The sequence below is a fragment of the Cuculus canorus genome, chromosome 1, assembly GCF_017976375.1.
Source record: "Cuculus canorus isolate bCucCan1 chromosome 1, bCucCan1.pri, whole genome shotgun sequence".
Taxonomy (NCBI): domain Eukaryota; kingdom Metazoa; phylum Chordata; class Aves; order Cuculiformes; family Cuculidae; genus Cuculus; species Cuculus canorus.
In genome coordinates this window covers 155,976,294-155,995,187 of record NC_071401.1, presented here as the reverse complement: position 1 = coordinate 155,995,187, position 18,894 = coordinate 155,976,294, and the positions used below count along the sequence as shown (strand labels likewise).

The 18,894-nt window shown below is 49.2% G+C and overlaps 3 protein-coding genes across 3 annotated transcripts; 1 reads left to right on the top strand and 2 right to left on the bottom strand.

Annotated features, from left to right (window-relative positions):
• The first annotated feature begins 217 nt into the window (after nt 1-217).
• NDUFA6 (NADH:ubiquinone oxidoreductase subunit A6) lies at nt 218-5,594 on the top strand. Its single transcript, XM_009556608.2, has 3 exons — nt 218-388; nt 3,564-3,679; nt 5,006-5,594. The coding sequence occupies exons 1-3, from the start codon at nt 262-264 to the stop codon at nt 5,135-5,137; spliced, it is 375 nt and encodes a 124-aa protein (XP_009554903.1). The 5' UTR covers nt 218-261; the 3' UTR covers nt 5,138-5,594.
• Nucleotides 5,595-7,422: 1,828 nt separating this feature from the next.
• On the bottom strand, nt 7,423-10,123 carry SMDT1 (single-pass membrane protein with aspartate rich tail 1). Its single transcript, XM_054081160.1, has 3 exons — nt 9,946-10,123; nt 9,515-9,655; nt 7,423-7,978 (listed from the first exon to the last, which is right to left on the bottom strand). The coding sequence occupies exons 1-2, from the start codon at nt 10,090-10,092 to the stop codon at nt 9,518-9,520; spliced, it is 285 nt and encodes a 94-aa protein (XP_053937135.1). The 5' UTR covers nt 10,093-10,123; the 3' UTR covers nt 7,423-7,978; nt 9,515-9,517.
• Nucleotides 10,124-10,663: 540 nt separating this feature from the next.
• On the bottom strand, nt 10,664-17,444 carry PHETA2 (PH domain containing endocytic trafficking adaptor 2). Its single transcript, XM_054081141.1, has 3 exons — nt 17,329-17,444; nt 16,388-16,485; nt 10,664-15,845 (listed from the first exon to the last, which is right to left on the bottom strand). Exon 3 carries the CDS (start codon nt 15,835-15,837, stop codon nt 15,022-15,024), a length of 816 nt encoding a protein of 271 aa, XP_053937116.1. The 5' UTR covers nt 15,838-15,845; nt 16,388-16,485; nt 17,329-17,444; the 3' UTR covers nt 10,664-15,021.
• Nucleotides 17,445-18,894: the final 1,450 nt, after the last annotated feature.

Here is an 18,894-nt window from a genome sequence, read left to right as displayed (position 1 = left end):
CGCCCACCCACCCCGCAGTGACCAGTCATTGGCGCTTACTCTCGACCAATCAGAAGCACCCGTACTTGCTCTCGACCAAACAGATGTTTGGGGCACCTCAGAGGGGGCGTGGCACATTGTGACCATGCCCACAACACCTCCAACCAATCAGACGCGCTCGCCGGCGCCGAGCGGCTGAGTGGCAGCGCGGGCGGCCAATGGGAAGCCGCGTTTCCGGGACGCGTCACGAGGCCGCGGAGTCGCCGCCGCCGCCCGCGGAAGATGGCGGTGGCGGGGAGAGGTGCGGTGTCCGCCGCAGTGAAGCCGATCTTCAGCCGGGACCTGGGTGAGGCGAAGCGGCGCGTGCGGGAGCTGTACCGAGCATGGTACCGCGAGGTGCCCAACACCGGTAAGCCGGGGGGTGTGGGGTGTGGACGGCCAAGGTCATCCCCACGGGGGCACCGGGCACCCCGAGCCACGGTGCGTTGTACCCGCCCAGCGCTTGTCAGGCCGCACCGGGAGAGCTGCGGTCAGTTAGGGTCCCCGCGATACGGAAAAGATGAGGACAGGCCGGAGAGGGGACAGGGAGGGGACACCAAGGTGATCCGAGGACTGGGAGACCTGCCAGACCAAGGAGGGCTGAGAGAACTACGTTTGTCCGGCCTCGAGAGGAGAAGGCTTAGGGGAGACCTTATTACCATGTACCGATACATAACATCCCTACCACGAGGATGGAGACTCCCTTTTTACAGGGAGTCACATGGGAAAGAAAAGGGGTAATGGGTATAAGTTATTCCTGCAGAGATTCCAGTTGGATTCCAGAAGACAATTTTTCACCATGAGAACAGTTAAAGATTGGAACAATCTCCCCGGCGAAGCTATGGATTCCTCCACGCTGGATGCATTTAAGGCTCAGCTGGGCAGGGTGCTGGGCCATTTCATTTAAACTAAAGATCACCTAAAAGGTTGGACCAGGTGATCCTTGAGGTCCCTTCCATGTTGTGATTCTTGTAATGTCTGCCACATTCATTAATACAGTTAATTAAAAGCAAATCACAGGATTACAGAGTCCGACAAAGGGATGGAGTTCTACTGTTTGGAACTGCACAGCTGCAGGTTTCAGTGCCACATTTCTCTTTTTGCTTGTAATATTCCTGACATTGTTTTGCAACGTGTTAAGATATAGAATCTTAGAATCATAGAATAGTTTGGGTTGGAAGGGACCTTAAAGATCATCCAGTTCCAACCCCCCTGCCATGGGCATGGACATCTCCCACTAGATCAGGCTGCCCAAGGCCCCATCCAACCTGGCCTTGAACACCTCCAGGGATGGGGCATCCACAGCTTCCCTGGGCAACCTGTGCCAGTGCCTCACCACCTTCGTAGTGCAGAAATTCCTCCTTATGTCTAATCTAAATCTGCTCCTCTGCAATCTATAGCCATTCCCCCTAGTCCTGTCACTACAAGCCTTTGTGAACACTCCCTCTCCAGCTTTCTTGTAGCCCTTTCAGGTACTGGAAGGTCACTATAAGGTCTCCTGGGAGCCTTCTCTTCTCCAGGCTGATGTTTCGATTCGTAGTAACTACCTTTTAGCCACATAGCATACAGACCATAGTATAAATAAGTTTCTACACGTGTGAAAGGATTTTCACCAGATCTAGGCTTGCTTTATTTACAACTCAGAGTTGGGCCATCACCTCAGTGAATGGCAGAGGCCCGCACAAAATCATCAGATATTTATATAGCATTATACGATAGGTATTTTCTATGAAAAGTTCTTGGTGTTTTTCCATGTGCTCCTAGTTCTTTATTCTTCATTAACTTGAAAGCCCACAGAAGTCCACCTTGATAATTCACCTTTGCTGTCTCATTTCGATTCTCTCTCAGAAGTGATGCTTCAACAGGTTGCGTTCCTTCTCCGCTCATAAAAATCTAATATCTATGTTCTAAGTCTGATATTTCTTACACAATCTGTTGGTTCAGCCGGAGTGGGGTTGTACGTGGGACAATTGAGCAGGATTCTTGTAGTTGTCATAAAGATTAATTTCCAATACCTGTTCTTATATTCTGAATATGATGCTCTTATTTGTCACAAACAACTATCAAAAATATCCAAGTCCTACATGGAGCAAGTTTCCCTGGAATTTAACCAAGATTGTCAGTACATACTAATTGCAAAGGAGGTCTTTGGGTCTGTGATTCGCTTTTTATTAAATGTATTTGCGAAGCTGGCACATGTTACAAGAACAATCATGGGCAGGTCTGTGAGACTTGATAATTCTTGATTGCAGAAATTAAAGTTTAAAGTTTAGTTCAACAACAGCTTCTTTTTAAGAAGCGTGTCCTAATCAGTGTCATCAAACCAACCAGAAAGGTAGACTGTAAAGAACTTGCAAGGTGTTCTAAGATGAGATGGTGGCTGCAAGGAGAAATTTGTCAATTGTGTGTCTGCGGCAGATGTCTGAGACAAACACAAAGAGGAGGGGTGAGAAAGAAGACTCTTCATATCACTTTTAATCTTTCAGATTATTTTGTAGATGAAAAGCATAAATGCACAATCGCTGCTGAAGTAAATATCATAACAAGGTGTTAATAAATATTTGCATAATTCACTAGCATAGCCTTCATGGTTTGCAAGATTGCTATTAGAAAACCAGATGTGAACGTGTGCACACACGCTTACTTTCAGAGATGTTATTTTTAGTAGTGATTATGTGTAGAAGCTTGTTTATGCTATGGTCTTTTTGCTATGTGGCTAAAAGCTAGTTACTACCAATCTAAACATCAGCATATCTTATTAGGTTGCAAATGTCAGGAATATTACAGGCAGAAAGAGTAAGGTAGCGCTGAAACCTGCAGCTGTGCAGTTCCAAACAGCGGAACTCCATCCTTTTGTGGGATTCTGTAATTCTGTGATTTGTTTTTAATTAACTATATCAGCGAAGCTGGCAGACATTACAAGAACAATCATAGAATGCAAGGTTGAGAGGGACCTCTGGGATGCAACCTTTTAGGTGATCTCTAGTTTAAATGAGATGGCCAAGCACCCTATCCAGCTGAGCCTTAAAAGCATCCAGTGTAGAGGAATCCACCACTTTCCTGGGGAGATTATTCCCATGTTTAACTGTTCCCATGGTGAAAAACTGTCTTCTGGAATCCAACTGAAATCTCCCCAGGACCAACATATATCTATTACCCCTTGTCTTTTCCATGTGACTCCTTGTAAAAAGGGAGTCTCCATCCTCTTGGTAGACACCTGTTATGTATTGGTACATGGTAATAAGGTCTCCCCTAAGCCTTCTCTCAAGGTTGGACAAATCCAGTTCTCTCAGCCTTATTTCGTATGGAAGGTCTCCCAGTCCTCGGATCTTCCTGATGGCCCTTCTCTGGCCCCTCTCCAGCCTGTCCTCATCTTTTCTGTACAGCAGGGACCCAAACTGACTGCAGCTCTCCCGGTGCGGCCTGACAAGCACTGAGTGGGAACAAACAACTGTGTAGTGTTTTGTGGTGTTGAGCTGCATGTTGTCAATGGAAAAAATTAAAAGCAACGTAGCTGACATCTGCGGGTGTTGTGTTTTTCCTAGTACACCTGTACCAGCTGGACATCACAGTGAAACAGGGGCGTAACAAGGTGCGGGAGATGTTCATGAAGAATGCCCACGTTACAGATCCACGGGTGATAGACATACTGGTTATTAAGGTACAAATGAGTCATTACGGTTTTGTTGAAGCTGCGGAGAATGTGAGAGTGGATAATTGGTGGGGAGTGTGATGGAGGAGAGGGACAGTTTTATCTCAGCTTGCACTATGGAGGAGCTCTCTCTTGCAATCCAGATTGGTTTATCTGTGTTGACAAGGGGTCAAGCTGCTTTAGCAATAGGTTCTTAATCTTAGGAATAGGATCTTAACTTACCTAACTCAGAGTTACTCGAATCCAAATTTCTGGCACTCAGTGTACTGGCTTTTCCAGTTTGCAGATGTTTAAAAGAGGAGGTGTATGGCAAGTAAAACAGTGGTTTAAACACTACTGTATTTGTTTCTAGAAAACAATGGCAATCAGAGAAAGGGGAAAAGATGCTACTGGTAGTTTACCATTAAAAGTGACCTTGCTACTCCTTATACTTCCTTAAGGATATGAGTTTCTCCACTGACTCTGAAATATACGTTAAGTGGCAGTAGCTGGTGGGAGGCTGGCTTTAGGTTGCAAAAGGGGCCAAGTCTATAACACATCTGGTTATGTCTCAGGCCTGAGAGACCCATCTGGTTCAATGCAATCATGAACATAGCAAGAGTAGGGCAAGGCTTCAAAGCGAGTCTGAGCAACAGTAACTGACCTCTGCAGTTGCAATGCGTTAGGAAGCTTCCAGCTAAGGACTGCTCTGCTCACCTCTTGTATGTCTTGCATTGCAAGACAGTTAGTCTGTCTTTACATGATGGAAAAAAAGCTGGAAACAGAGTCCTAGACAATACAGTAGGTGACAGTTCCAGGCAGCCTCGTTCTGCCCCGTGCTGCCACCCTCTGAAACCACTGTAATAATTCACAGACTGGAGTTATGAAGAAGTTATGTTTAATACCTCTGTCGTAGCGATACCGGCACAAAGCACTTGGCAGCAGTTTTACTTAGTTCTACAGCTAACTTGCCACTATTCACAAACTTAAGTAGAGGGGTGTGAAAGTTAGGAATGTTACATAAAGTTTTATGGGGGTGCCGGTCATGAGAGAAACAAGCCAGGTTCTATATAGGGGGCAGGGTCCCTTGCCTGTTCCACAGGGCTAGGAGGCCGTGCTGTAGGGACAGGTGACTTGTTAATACAGGACATGAAGCAATAAAGTCATCAGGCAGGATCAATATACGGATTTGTCACAGTATAGGAGATGCAAGCAGTCCTTAGGAGTACAGAATCATTGATGCCACTGTCTTAAGGGTGTTTATAAATGCATTCAAGTAGTAACTTTTATAATGCTGTATAGTTTGACTGAGGCACTAACTGAGAACTAGTCTAAAATTCTTTTGTTTGTGCACAGGGAAAAATGGAACTTCAGGAAACCATTAATGTATGGAAGCAGAGAACTCATGTCATGAGGTATTTCCACGAGACTGAAACCCCACGACCTACAGACTTTCTGTCCAAGTTCTATGCAGGCCACGATCCCTGAAGGATTCACTCTGTGTCTTCCTGCCTTGTATTACAAATAAAGTTCTATATAGTAGGAAAAAAAATCTGTACAGACAGATTGTATAGCAAAGCGGGAGCCTAATGACTAAGTCCGAATCCAGACTGTGTGCAAGTTATCAGCTGTGTGACGAGCTGTAATTCCTAGTTCTGCCAATGTGTATTTTCAGTGGATGGAGTTTGTCCCATCACTTGCCTTGGATAACCACAACACAACCTGACTGTGGGGCTTTCTGCTTAGCCTGCAGCCTCAGGCATAGCTGTTAACGCTGTGGAAGAAAAGAATGGGCCTTCAGAAAAGCCAGTGTGCTCACAGAAATATTCTTTTGCTTGAGGCCCATCTGTATTCGTGCAGTGTTTTGCAGTTTCATGCTAACTGTTGACCATGTGGTTTTCCCTGGGACATTAGTCTGTTTACTTCCTCACAGAGAGGGGTCTAAAATCCCAGAGGCAAATAGAGCCCTCTATGCAATAAAAAGATCAACAGAGTCCATTTCCCTGCTGTAAAATATTACCTGGAAAAATGGGGGTTTGTTGCTTAGAACAGGGAGGCTCTGTGAGAGGTTCTAATGCCTAGCAGAAGATGATGTCCAACCATCACCTCCTTAATTGAACCAGGAATTACTAGCTCCCCTCTGAGAAGGGTAAGGAGAATTTGTTCTTTCATCAGTCAGAACAGGTTCTCAGCAGGTAACTCAGTGCTGGAGCTGCCCCATGTGCCCCATTGAATCTTTGGAATATGCTCAGACTTCTTTTTACCCTTGCCTAGAGGTTGGGGCTTCCTTTCCCATATGAGGAGTGTAAAACGACATTCCTCTGGAATGTGTGCGGATGCGTACATAGGGGCTTTGAGGTGGGGTGTTTTTAAGGACAGGGCCAAGGAAGGTAGTGGGATAAAGCAGCGATAAAGAATTTTGCAGTATAGGAAACAGGAACAGCAATACATTTGGGTCCCAAGAGCAGATGAACTGGAGCAACCACCCCTCAGGCGGCTTTGGGGAAGGAGGGGAAAACTCGGATACTGATTGACTCGAGAACCTGCTGGCTTCCTTCAACTACAGCTGCTTGGGTGGCTCAGATTGCAGGCTCCCTTTTCTCTCAGTAGCTATGCTGGAGAGTTACAGAGCAATCGTCAAAAGCGGTGCCAAATAATAAGGGAGCAAATGTGGCTGTTTGAACTATACACTCTGCTAATGTGTGCAACATTAAAAGAAACTTTTAACAGCTACATGAATACTGAAGGAAAAAGCCAAAGCAGACAGTGAGTGAAGAGGCCAGATCCAGGATCCAGAAACAGAGAAAAAGACACTGGGCAATGCTGGCTTAAAAAAAAATTAGTCATTTGGCTTTAACCTTTCAAGGTATTTGAGAAAACTGCTGGTCTGGCATGACTGAAAGTATGCATGCCCTAGCAGCAGAGACCTTTTAAATCAGTCACGCAAGGATTTAATTGCAATAGTAAGCACTCCTATGAAAAGAAAAGTTGAAATTTATACACTGTTAAGAAAATGAATGTATTACAGAAGGAAGTACTGAACTACCTAGGAATTAATAGAATTGTAGAAGCATGGAGTGGTTAGGGCTGGAAGGGACCTTGAAGATCATCTTCTGACCCCACTGCCCTGGGCACAGACACCTCCCACCAGACCAGGCTGCTCAAAGCCCTATCCAACCTGGCCTTGAACACCTCCAGGGTTGGGGCTTCCCTGGGCAACCTGTGCCAGTGCTTCACCACTCTCAACGTGAAGAATTTTTCCTAGTGTCTAATCTAAATCTTCCCCCTTCCGCTTTAAAGCCATTCCCCCTCACCCTATCACTCTATCCCCTTGTAAAAAGTCCCTCCCCAGCTTTCCTGTAGCTCCTTCAGGTACTGAAAGGTTGCTATAACGTCTCCCCACAGTTGTCTCTTCTCCAGGCTGAACAACCCCAACTCTCTCAGCCTGTCCCACAGCAGCAGTGCTCCAGCCCTCTGATGATTTTTTGTCCTCTGGACCCATTCCAACAGTTCCATACCCTTATTATGTTAGGAATTCCAGAACTGGACACAATACTCCAGGAGGGGTCTCACAAGAGCAGAGAATTCCTAGGTACTTGGAGTCACAGCATTGAGGTAGCTTCACTGTTCATAGATTAAATGCTGTAAAACACATTAGCTGAGTTAGGTTGCCACTTGTGATCTTAACCAACTCAAAACTTCAACTGCAATGAAATACTGATTTTAATCCTCAGGTAAAATTAATAATACATTTTCCATCAGACACACTTGCATAGTGCCAGGCTGTAAATCAGCGTTATTTGAATTGCAGTGCCAATGTCAATATGCGCTCTATTTGACAGGGCTGTGTTGTGAGGCTGCTCCTTCATCTATGATTCCTGTCATGTGGTGTAGATGAGTATTGAATTACAGAAAGGACTCATAAAAGGACATAAATGTGAAAAGAGCCTCCTTTCCAGCACAGACATACCAAGGTAGAGAGGTTAATAGAAAATGCTGGGTCACAGGCCCATAATCTATAAAAAACAAGACCAAAGTCATGCATCTCAATCTCTTGATCTTTAATTAAGTGTTCCCCATATTGCTCATAAAAGGGATCCCAAGCAGTCTTTGATGAGGTGAGCGTGCGTGTGCAAGGATGCAGGGCTGATCAAACACTTCCTTCAACCCTGATTGACAGATTTCTGTCGTGAGATGTGCGCAGGACATCACTGGCAAAGGGGATACAGATACCCCCTGTCCCATTCAGGAAGTACAAAACACAGATGACAAATATTGGAACCACTGCTTTGTCAATGGTTTTCTGCCTTCAGTTCTTCCACTACAGTTCTGCAAACAGAATAAGCTGTTACTCTTCAGACATACTGTCCTGCACTCCAGTCCGTACCCTCCCCCCAGACCACAAAAGGTGGGGGTTTACATAAAAGAAGTTTCTAACAGGCAATTGAAGTCGTTACAACTGCTTAATTCTCTTGAGTTTAGCTGTGCAGCACATGATGGAAAACCCCTTTATCAAATGGAATACAGCCATCAAACTGATTATAAAACAACACTATTTACAATAACTAACTTCCTTGTCCTATAAAGAAATACACCCAAACTCAAGGCCTTACACAAGAGCGAGCTGAACGGTGTAACATAAAATGGAGGAAAGCGTAATGTAGTGTACTGAAGATAAAGGAAGGGCAGAAATTCACCTTTATTGATAAGTCTGAATAGTCCAACTACTCCAGGGATGAGTGCTGGAACACCCATGGGACAGTTTGTTCTGATGGGTTCTCGAGTTCTTTCAGATTGTTCACCTCTATATCAGAACTTCATTCTCTTTTAAAATACTCATTCTGTGTGTGAGCAGAAGACTTCTAAACAGGTAAGCGTGTAGTAATGGCTGAAGTCCCTTTATTGTGTCCGCAGCACAGACCCACACTGACTACAGTTTACTTCTGATTCAAATGACAAGATCTAAACCACCACCATTTTACTACAATCTCTGAAGAATGTATGTTGCGGAGATTTCACATTCGGATACTGGTCTGACCTGCTTCAGTATAAAGGAACTGAAAAGTTAATTGCCAGAGGCAACGTGGCTGCAGGTGTGCATTATGATTAACTGCAAATTAAACAGCTCCTCACTACAAGAAGGATATTGAGGCTCTGGAACGTGTCCAGAGGAGGGCAACAAAGCTGGTGAAGAGGCTGGAGCAAAGGTCTTATGAGGAGCAGCTGAAGGAACTGGGATTGTTTAGCCTGGAGAAGAAGAGGCTGAGGGGAGACCTTATCATGGCCTGCAACTTCCTGAAAGGAGGCTGTAGTGAGGTGGGCATTGGTCTCTTCTCCCAAGTGACAGGCCATAGGACAAAAGGAAATGGCCTCAAATTATGCCAGAGGAGGTTCAGATTGCGTATCAGCCAAACTTTCTTCACCAAAAGGGTTCTCAAGCACTGGCACAGGCTGCCCAGGGAAGTGATGGAGTCCCCATCCCTGGAGGTATTTAAAGTACAGCAGATGAGGTGCTCAGGGATGTGGTTTAGTAGTGACAGGTACGGTTGTGTAAAGACTTGTCTTTGGGTGTATTTCTTTACAACAACTTCCTTGTTCTATAAGCAGTGTTGTTTTATAATCAGTTTGATGACTGTATTCTGTTTGCTAGAGGAATTTTCCAGCATGCAGCTAAGAGGAGAAAATTAAAACTTTGTAACACTTGGACACGATGATCTCAAAGGTCTTTTCCAACAAACGTTTCTACAATTCTATGAAGTGCATCTCTCAAAGCTTCTGCTGCCTGAATTTCCAAGACTCTCCTCCCTGCTGCAAGCCAAACAGGAAGCACAAACGATCAGGTCGCTGGTGATGTTAATGACGTACCATTTAATCATCGTCATCATCATCCTCTGGGACAAAGATATCATGTTCTTCAAGCAGGGCTGCAAAGTTCTTACTGATCTGCGTCCCGACATAGAGGAAAGGGATCACCACGCTGAACACCCGCAGGAGGCCGAACGGCGTCTGCAAGGAGTCGATGGGAAAAGACTCGCGTTGACCAGGAGGTCGCAGGCGAACCTCCGTGCTGCCAGTTCCGCATCCCAGCACCGGGGGGGCAGGAACCGCACCGGCTTAAGGCGGGAGGGAGGTTGCCGGTGACAAACGGCGGCGTGCAGGGTGTGTAGGGAGGTGCATCGCCTCCTCGGGGCGCCGCCACGCCCTGGGGGCACCGGCCCCGCCGCGCCCCCTCGCTACCCACCCCACACACACACACTCATACACACACTCACTCCTCCCCGGCCATCCCCACTCACCTTAACCGGCTTGGGCAGAATGGCACCGCTGCGGGTGACGGTAGCGCCGCGGCGGGGCACGACCAGCCCGGCGGGGCTGCGGAAAGACCCGGCCCGGCCCGCGTGAAGCGCGACGGCCGCCAGGAGCCGCCCGCCCGCCACCACCATCTTCCCTCCCTCCCTCCTTCCTGCCCCGAACTCGTGCGTCACGTGGCTCTCGCGAGAGTTGGGGGGGGGGGGGGGGGGGGAGTGGGGAGCGTCACGACTGTCTGTGATTACGTTGGCGATTAGGCGGAAATTTTTTACAGTGAGGGTGGTGAGGCACTGGCAGAGGTTGCCCAGGGAAGCTGTGGCTGCCCCATCCCTGGAGGCGTTCAAGGCCAGGTTGGATGGGGCCTTGAACAATCTGATCCGGTGGGAGGTGTTCCTGCCCATGGCAGGGGGGGTTGGAACTGGGTGATCTTTAAGGTCCCTTCCAACCCAAACCATTCCATGATTCTATGAAAAATCAGCTGGGTGAAACCCACCCCCCGGTCAGGAAAGGAATCACCAGGGCTTGCAGAAACTCTGGGGAATGTTAGGGATTCACAGCTCCACTGGCTACAAATCACGACAGTTTATTTGGCATAAAATACAAACATTAACAACGTTTTGAAATGCATAATACAAGTCCCGTGGGTAAAACAAAGGCGCATGCAAAACTGCCTCTTAAAAAACTCAAAAAAAAGAAGAACTCGTCGCGTACCTAAATCACAAGCACTTGGGAAAGCAGGAGTGTTTCTGCAGGTTGCCCACAGTGCTGGCTGGTCATCGTGCAGGTTATAAAGCACTCTGCGTGCTGGCAAAAGATGTCCCGACATGGGAACTCCACATATTTCCCATGTGCTTCACCGGGGGGGTGTTTAAGTTTTGCTGCAGAGGCAGCTGAGGGTAAGACTGGGAGGGTCACACACCCCCAAATTATTAATGCAATAGCTATTGTAACAGAAAATGCTCGGTCCTGGTTGTGGTTGCCCACCAACTGGCTAGTGGTGGCCATGGGTAAGATCTTTAGGTTCCTCTTATCGCTAGGACCTGGTTTCAGTGGAAAACATCACCGCAGTTATTATATGAGAAGATAAATATGCAGAAACAAAACAATATATTACAGGCCTGAACCTGAAATACCAGCCTAAATAAAATACAAGGATTTTGTCAATTCTTTTAGCAGGACTGGGACCTTGGCATAGCCTACACAGGCCATGTCAGGATCAACCTCCCTTTTTCAGTCTTCAATTTCTTTTAAATTCAACCATTCAGATTCAAGCATTTTTTTTCTCTCACCCTTTTTACATTATTAAGCTAAAGAAAATTCTTAGGAAAGGATTTGACTTCAGTACTTTAAGAAAAGTAAGTATTCAGCTTTAGTGTTCAGTTCTACCTTTGCTGGGGAACGTGTTTTGTGCTGCCCAGCCATTTTCTATTTTTAAAAAACGATAAGGGAAAGAGAAGGCAGGAGGTGAAACAGTCCAAACCTGAATGACTGGAGAAAACCAGCATGTGGCAATCCATCTTATTTTCCTGTTGGGGACAATGCACCATGATAGCTCTCTGCTTTTCCTGTAACGATCTCTGCCTGCAGACAGAGAGAACGAATGCTGCATGAGCAATCTCAGGAAGCTGAAATCCCAACCTTCTGCCAGGGAGTTGCTTCAAAGGCATTGCCAGCACAACTGATTTTCAGCCAAGCTGGTTTGATAGCCTCCATCTCACAGGAGGCTGCGGAGCACCCAGGTGCTTCCTGCCCAATGAAGCAAGCAGTGGTGGTCATTAAAACCCCGTACTCCCAAACAAGTTTGTCCTTGGCTCCAATTATGGCTCTTTTTTGCTCACTAAAGGGCCATCCCTGCTATGTGAGCAGGATGGTGAGGAAGACTTGATCAAACACAACCAAAGTCATGCAGTGCTTCAGAGACCTGGAGCACCACCCATATGACCACAGGCAGAGAGAGTTGGGGTTGTTCAGCCTGGAGAAAAGAAGACTTCATAGCGACCTTCCAGTACCTGAAGGGGCTACAGAGAAGCTGAGGAGGGACATTTTATAAAGGAGTGTAGTGATATGACTAGGGGGATTTGCTACAAATTGGAGGGGAAGATTTAGTTTAGAGATAAGGAGGAATTTCTTCACCATGAGGGTAGTGAGACACTGGTACAGGTTGCCCAAGGATGCTGTTGATGCCCCATCCCTTGAGGTGTTCAACGCCAGGTTGGATGGGGCCTTGAGCAGCCTGGTCTGGTGGAAGGTGACCCTGCCCATGGCAGGGGGGTGGAATTAGATGATCTTTAAGGTCCCTTCCAACCCAAACCATTTTATGATTCTATGACCTAGGAAAGGCCCAGGCATGGACAGCTGGGACAAACACAAATAGTGTTCAGGATTCAGCCATTTCTTTCTCGGCACTGCAGAATAAACCACAAAATTATTCCAAATGCGATCAGACAGAAAGCAGAACGCAACCCCTCATTTGCAGGATTTAGGATTTAGTTAGGATATGTACTAACGCAAAGGCAGGTAGCGTGGAAATTGTGCCATTTGAATGGGACAGATTAAAGCATTAAATATAAGCTCTTTAGTAGTGTTACTAGCACAATCCTGGCCTATTAAAGCAAACTAAGCTTCTTAAAAGTGAAACTGCCCTTAAATGAATAATAGTGTTTCAGTTCCAGTTCTGACAGAACTGGCTTTGTTAATTTATTTTCCCTTTCCAGTCACTCCCAATTCCTGGGTTTCAGGTAGGAACTGTCATTACATTTTGATTTGTTTTAGAAGCTAAATCTTTACCGTCAAACTGCCTTATGTAAGCCTGAGACATCAGGAACATAGAACAGAAAAGTGCTTGCCAAATCTGACCCTGGCCCCAAAATACCCACACTCAGAGCAAGGAGGAACCAGGCAGTGCCATTCCTTCATGCTGCTGCCCTGCTATGGGAAGAGGTCAGGTTTCCAGCCAGGAACGCCACAGCACTGGACAATTTAAGCAGCAGGCAGGGAGGCAGAGCTGGTCCATAAGTCCAGCCAGTTGGGCTGCTGACAGAGCCTGGGCACTGGCCTGTGGCCAGCTGCTCCTGTTTTCTCCAAACTGTTTTCACTTAAAAATCAGAACAAGAATTATCCTCCCAAACTCAAAGATCCTTACTGTGAAGAAATATAGGCACTAACTGGAAAGAACTGGATTGCATCACTCGTATATGAAGGTGATGCTCCCACTGCCCAGTCATACTGGTAAGATCAGATTTGAGATCTGATTTCCTCTAACAGACCATCGAGCCATAATTAGGCAGAAGGCTGGAAGCTCATCACCCCAAACTACCAGAGATATATTCACAAAGGCACCAAAAGTTAATGGAAGTCATTTGATTTCTGCACTGACAATCTCTACTGGCAACTGCAAAGTATTAAGCTGAATGCATCTAACTCCAAAAAGGCAAATAGGTTCCTACCAGTCATGACCTGGAATAACCTCTTTCTTTCCTAACAAGGCTCCTAAATAAAACAGGACGATAAGAATAGGTTTAACACTGATAGATAGGAAGCACAAGACTGCTTCACCTATTATTTTTCTGCTTTGAAAAACAACCCTTGCCTAGAGGACAAGGGAGATTTACCAACCCGATCTCCAGGTTGCTGCAGCCCCTGGGCTCAGCATCACCTACTTGTAACGTTTGCCTAGTGGCCACGGCTTGTGACCTACTGGCAAGGGACAAGTCCATTTCTGTAACAAGGCAACAGGCATGACTGCCCGCAGCCCTCCTCTTCAAGAATGGGACGTGCTGCAGAGATTAGCCAAGTGATGCTGACACAAAAATCAGAGGGAAGCGCCAGCAGGTCAGGCACTGGCTTTGGTAGAAGGCAGCTATATGGCTTTCATGCTACAGGGGCAAGCCCAGACACTGCTGACACACAGTCAGTCAGTGCAAGATGTAATGCACTCCTACACCTTCAATTCTGCCTGCTGGGACCAGCCCTTTTCTCCTCCTTGCTCCTCCACAGGTTCTCCTCCAACTGCGCAGCTCTGCTAGGAGCTGGGCAGAGCCACAACAGCAAGAAAGAATCTGCAGGAGTGCAGCTCTGGACACTGTGTTGGGCAAGCTGCCCAACAAGCTGGCTGATCCCTATATGGCACTTTGCAGGAGCTACAGCCTGTGCAGAGGCTGATAAATTCAGCCCTGGCAAGGCAAAGAGGCTTTAGTGTCCCTATTTTGAAACAGCGGAGCTGGAGACATTAACAGGCTTGGCTACTGATCGACAGAGTCCAGATCAGCCCTGAGGAGCTCCTGATCCTTGTCATTCCTTCAGATCAGGCTTGGTGTCTCCATTTCAGCCTTGCTGTTGAGCTCAGGCACCCAAAGAAATGGACAGTAGCCTGTGAAATCCACATCCTGAAGGAGTTGGCAGAGAGGAGGGTTAGTGCAGATGAAAGTAAAAAACACCCAATGACACAAGAGCCCGGTTCTCATTTCCCTGGCTGCTGGGCCAGCCACAACCATGGTGGCTCATGTGTGTCCTATGGCAAGAGAGGCACAAGGCTGGAGGCACCCACCAGGGCCAGTGGCCTGTTGGGAGGCACGTTGTAAAAGCCTAGCCTTATCTGCAGCAAAAGAACAAACGCAGAAGGACTTTGGTGCAAGACCACAGAAATAATAAATGCTGACCTGTGCAAATTTCCACAGTGAGTAACAAAATCAAACAAAAGTGATGAAGGAGAGGCAGGCGATGAAGTACCAAGAGCACCCACCATGCTGGGATGGAAAGGGGCCAGCCCCACTGGGTGAGGTTTGTTGCATACATGCTGATGTGTCCCCTCCACATCTTGTATCACCAGCAGAGGATAGTTCAGAGGCATCTCCCCTGGTACCACGCACTCTCCAGCTGTATAAAGGCTCATGAAAATGAAATGTGAGGTTTGTGGAGGATGTGGGTCCCTCCCACACACCCTGTGAAGTGCGCACACACACACGCCCACACACACACCACACTTGGGCAGGGGGAAGCAGCGTCCTTTGCTTCGCTCCTCCCATGCTGCCGGGCATCGGCTGGCCAGCAGCTCGTGCCCTCGGTCATGGGTGTCCCCTTTTCTGCCTCTCCTGCCACTCCCGTCTCAATGTCGCAATCTCCTGGCCATACCAGTTGTGCAGCTTGGAGAAGCAGGCCGTCTCCGGTGACACTGGGCTCTCTGGCATGGCTGGTGAGAGACTGGGTGCTGCGGACCCCGCTGTGCTGCTGGCAGCTGAGCGCCGGCGCGGAGGCAGGGGTGGAGGCTTCGCATGCACCCCATCACGGTCAGGGCAGGCAGCCCCTCCAAGGATGTCATCACCACTACCCCACGTGGAGTAACCATTCTCCAGGATGGTGGGCTTCTCCTGTGGAGGCAGCAAGGCAGGGTTGGAGAGGTGCCTTTTCCTGCCAGAGGAGGAGGACCTCCGTGGAGATTTGCGGCAAGCAGCCAAGCTCTTGCAGGCTTCCTCCAGCTGCTTCTCCAGCTCCTTCACCACCAGCCGCATGTAGTCGAAGCTGGCTCGCGAGAGTGCCTTCACCCAGGCCTCCATGGCAGCATGCCCATCAGCCACCAGCACGTAGGCCCTGGCGCCGGCATCATCAAAACGGATGGCAAAAGCAAACTCCTCGGCAGCCTCACACAGCTCCACGGTGCAGCCCTCCAGCACCACCAGCCCCATGGGCTCCCGGCTGTCCCGTTCCTCAAAGTAGAAGAGGAGATTGCCCTTGAGGACGAACCAGCGACGCTGGTAGGAGGTGGCATGGTGGTGGTGGGTGTGGTGGTGGTGCCGTTCCACTCGCTTGCGGAGAAAGCCAGCATGGTCGGCAGGCGAGTCACAGGTGGCATAGTGGACCACACTCCTCTCATTCAGCTTCATTGCCCCACCTAGAAGACGAAGAAACGGGGAAGAAGTCAGCCTGTGGTGAAGAGCATCTCACCTGCCCCACTGGGAGAAGCCTGACCTTGCCCTGAGCCTGCTGTGAGGAAAAGCAGCCCCAACTCCAGCAGCTAGCACTGCCGGATGGCATCTCACCCAGCAAGTACCCCTGCAAATGGTGGGCTAGCTCCTTGCTGCTGCAGGCAGGAGGTCATCACCACCAGAGCCCCACCACCAAGACACACACCTTCTCCGGGGACAATGACACAGCTGCTTCATTCCCTACTTCAAGAGCGACCTACTTTGCTGGTTTTTTATGGAGCACATCAAAGAAATTTGCCTCTGTGCCTGCAAGGCATTCATTTTGCTCTCTCCTCTATTGCAGCAGAACATAAGGACATTTTCAGACCCAAGGGCTCTGGGACCTACATTTGAGCACCCTCCCCACTCCCCATCTCCATGCAGAACCACCCACCCCCTATCAGCCTTCCCCACAGCAGGAGTCCCAGCCCTGGCAGGCTCACTGGCAACAGGGTTTGAGCTGTCATACCGGCTGCATGGATCAGACCACAACCCCTTGCTGTCTTTCTTGGGTGGGTGGCTCTCTTCCCGAGGGCCTCCAAAGCTTCAGCATGCCGAGCCCCATCCCTGGTTGGAGGAAAGGTGAAAGAGAGGGAGTCACAAATTGGAACACCATGGGACTGAAAAACCAAAGAGCTGCAGCACTCCCACCCCAGAAATCCAGGACCCTCGGTGCACCGATGGTGGTGGCTCTGAAAATTGGGTGGTGAAACCAGAGGTACTTGCATTGGCTTCAAAGCCTGAGCCCCAGCCCAGATCACAGCAGTGCTCCTGGGGCTTTGGATTTTTGTTCCTGTGGGTTTGTTTTGATTTCATTACAAAAAAAAAAGAAAATAAAAGCTTTTGCAGTAGCTTGTCACTGCACCATCTGTGGAGGCCCCACGGCGGGCGGCTTGGCAAGCCAGCGGGTCCCACACAAGCACACAGCCAGAGCAGCCTTGGTACTTCTACAACTGCAAATGGATGTCCAAGCGCTAAAACTCCACATAAAGAAATATGCAGAACCCAAACCACAGCTGCCACTCCCCAGCAGACCCAGGGAGAGGGAGGGGATTCTGCTGTTCCCTGAGGGTGCTTTGCCTTCGATGCAGCACCCTGAGGGATCTCCAGCTTTGCACACCCAGACTTGGGGTGGCCCAGGGCAGCTTGGGGCAGTCCAGGATGGGTGGTGAGGTCCAGGACAGCTTGGGGTAGTCCAGGACGGATGGGGTGGCCCAGCAGAGCCCTGCGGGGCTGTGTAGGTCCCGTGGTCTGAGCGGGTGGCGTGTCCGTGTGTCTGTCCGTGTGTCGGGCTCCGCCTTTGTCCTCGTTTGCAGCCGAGCCCCGAGCCCCGCTCTCCGTGCGCTCCCCGCGCCCCTCTCCGCGCTCGCCGCTCCCCCCGGCCCTTTCCTCCCCCCCAGTCCCGCTCACCTCAGGCCCTTCCTGCTCGTCGGCTCCGCCGGGGCGGGTCCTTCGTCCCGGGGCCGCCCCGCACCGCCCCCCGCGCAGCCCCGGGCACCAGCACCGTCCCCCCGCCCCGCAGGGGTGGGTGAATGGAGAGGAATCCCGAGGAGGAGGGCTGGGCTGCTGCTGGGCCAGGAGCTCAGAACCAGCCGTGTGTGCTCCCAGCCCAGAAACCAGCCCTGTGCTGCACCGGGAGAAGCGTGGCCAGCAGGGAGAGGGAGGGGATGCTGCCCCTCTGCTCTGCTGAGACCTCACCAGCAGTGCTGTGATCAGCTCTGGGGCTCTCAGCACACAGAGGACATGGACCTGTTAGAGCGAGTCCAGAGGAGGCTACGAAGATGATCAGAGGGCTGGAACACCTCCCATTCTAGGACAGGCTGAGAGAGTTTGGCTTGTTTAGCCTGGAGAGGAGAAGGCTCCAAGGAGATCTTATAGCCACCTTCCAGTACCTGAAGACAGGGAAGCTGGAGAGGGGCTGTTTACAAGGGCATGGAGTGATAGGACGAGGGAGAATGGGTATAAACTGGAGAGGGGCAGATTTAGACTAGACATAAGGAGAACTTTCTTCACTGTGAGAGTAGAGAGGCACTGGCACAGGTTGCCCAGGGAAGCCGTGGTTGCCCCATCCCTGGGGGTGTTTAAGGCCAGGCTGGATGGGGCTTGGAGCAACCTGATTCAGTGGGAGGTGTCCCTGCTCATGGCAAGGAGTTGGAATTAGATGATCTTTAAGGTCCCTTCCAACCCAAACCATTCTATGATTCCATAATTAATGGGGCACAGCAGCCATAGAGTGTGATGGCAATGGGGTGGAAGAGCCACAGGGTGTGATGGTACTGATGTGCAAGAGCCATGGGATGTGATGGTAATGAGGTATGAGCACCACAGGGCACAGGAGGAGTGAGGTGTGATGGCAATGGGGTGCAAGAGCCATGGGACATGGGAGCCATGGAGTGCTATGGCAGTGGGGTGTGAGAGCTGTGGGGTGCAGCAGCAGTGGGGCATGGAGACAATGGGGTGCGAGAGCCGTGGGCCACGATGACAATGGGGTGCGAGAGCCCTGGGGTGCAATGGCAATGGGGTGCAAGAGCTGTGGGATGCAGGAGTGGATGACATATCCCTCCCCTCTTTGAAGCTGCTGGAGAGGGCTGCTACTTTGCTGGGGTTGCACTGGCAGGAAGCAATTCATCGTGTCCCTTACAATCCCACCACTGACCAAAGGTAAGGAAGATAAGGGGATGGGTGGAGTGATACCCCAGATGTTGTCACTCCAGAATGGGCAAGAAAATGAGAGGAGCAAGCCTTAACTGGAGCTCCCTCTCAGCTGGTCTGAGATCCCCCACCAACAAAGTATGCTGGAGCGTTTGCAGAAACTTCACTTGCAGTAGCTTTGAGGAAACATCTAAAGATGTTATCACTGAACTCTGTGCAGGTCGTATAGTCCTTCTTCACAGCCTTATAGGATGCTAATATTGGTCTAGACTTAAGCTTATATTCTTGACTCAGCATTGTAACATTCTAGGTAATAAACTAAAT

What these genes read in the sequence shown, in the direction of transcription:
- PHETA2 (XM_054081141.1), bottom strand. Translation starts at nt 15,837, where the DNA reads ATGAAGCTGAATGAGAGGAGTGTGGTCCACTATGCCACCTGTGACTCG.
- SMDT1 (XM_054081160.1), bottom strand. Translation starts at nt 10,092, where the DNA reads ATGGTGGTGGCGGGCGGGCGGCTCCTGGCGGCCGTCGCGCTTCACGCG. An exon ending in TTCTGCCCAAGCCGGTTAAG is followed by an intron (nt 9,656 to 9,945) that starts GTGAGTGGGGAT and finishes GACTCCTTGCAG; the next exon opens with ACGCCGTTCGGCCTCCTGCG.
- NDUFA6 (XM_009556608.2), top strand. Translation starts at nt 262, where the DNA reads ATGGCGGTGGCGGGGAGAGGTGCGGTGTCCGCCGCAGTGAAGCCGATC. An exon ending in CCGCGAGGTGCCCAACACCG is followed by an intron (nt 389 to 3,563) that starts GTAAGCCGGGGG and finishes TGTTTTTCCTAG; the next exon opens with TACACCTGTACCAGCTGGAC. An exon ending in TAGACATACTGGTTATTAAG is followed by an intron (nt 3,680 to 5,005) that starts GTACAAATGAGT and finishes GTTTGTGCACAG; the next exon opens with GGAAAAATGGAACTTCAGGA.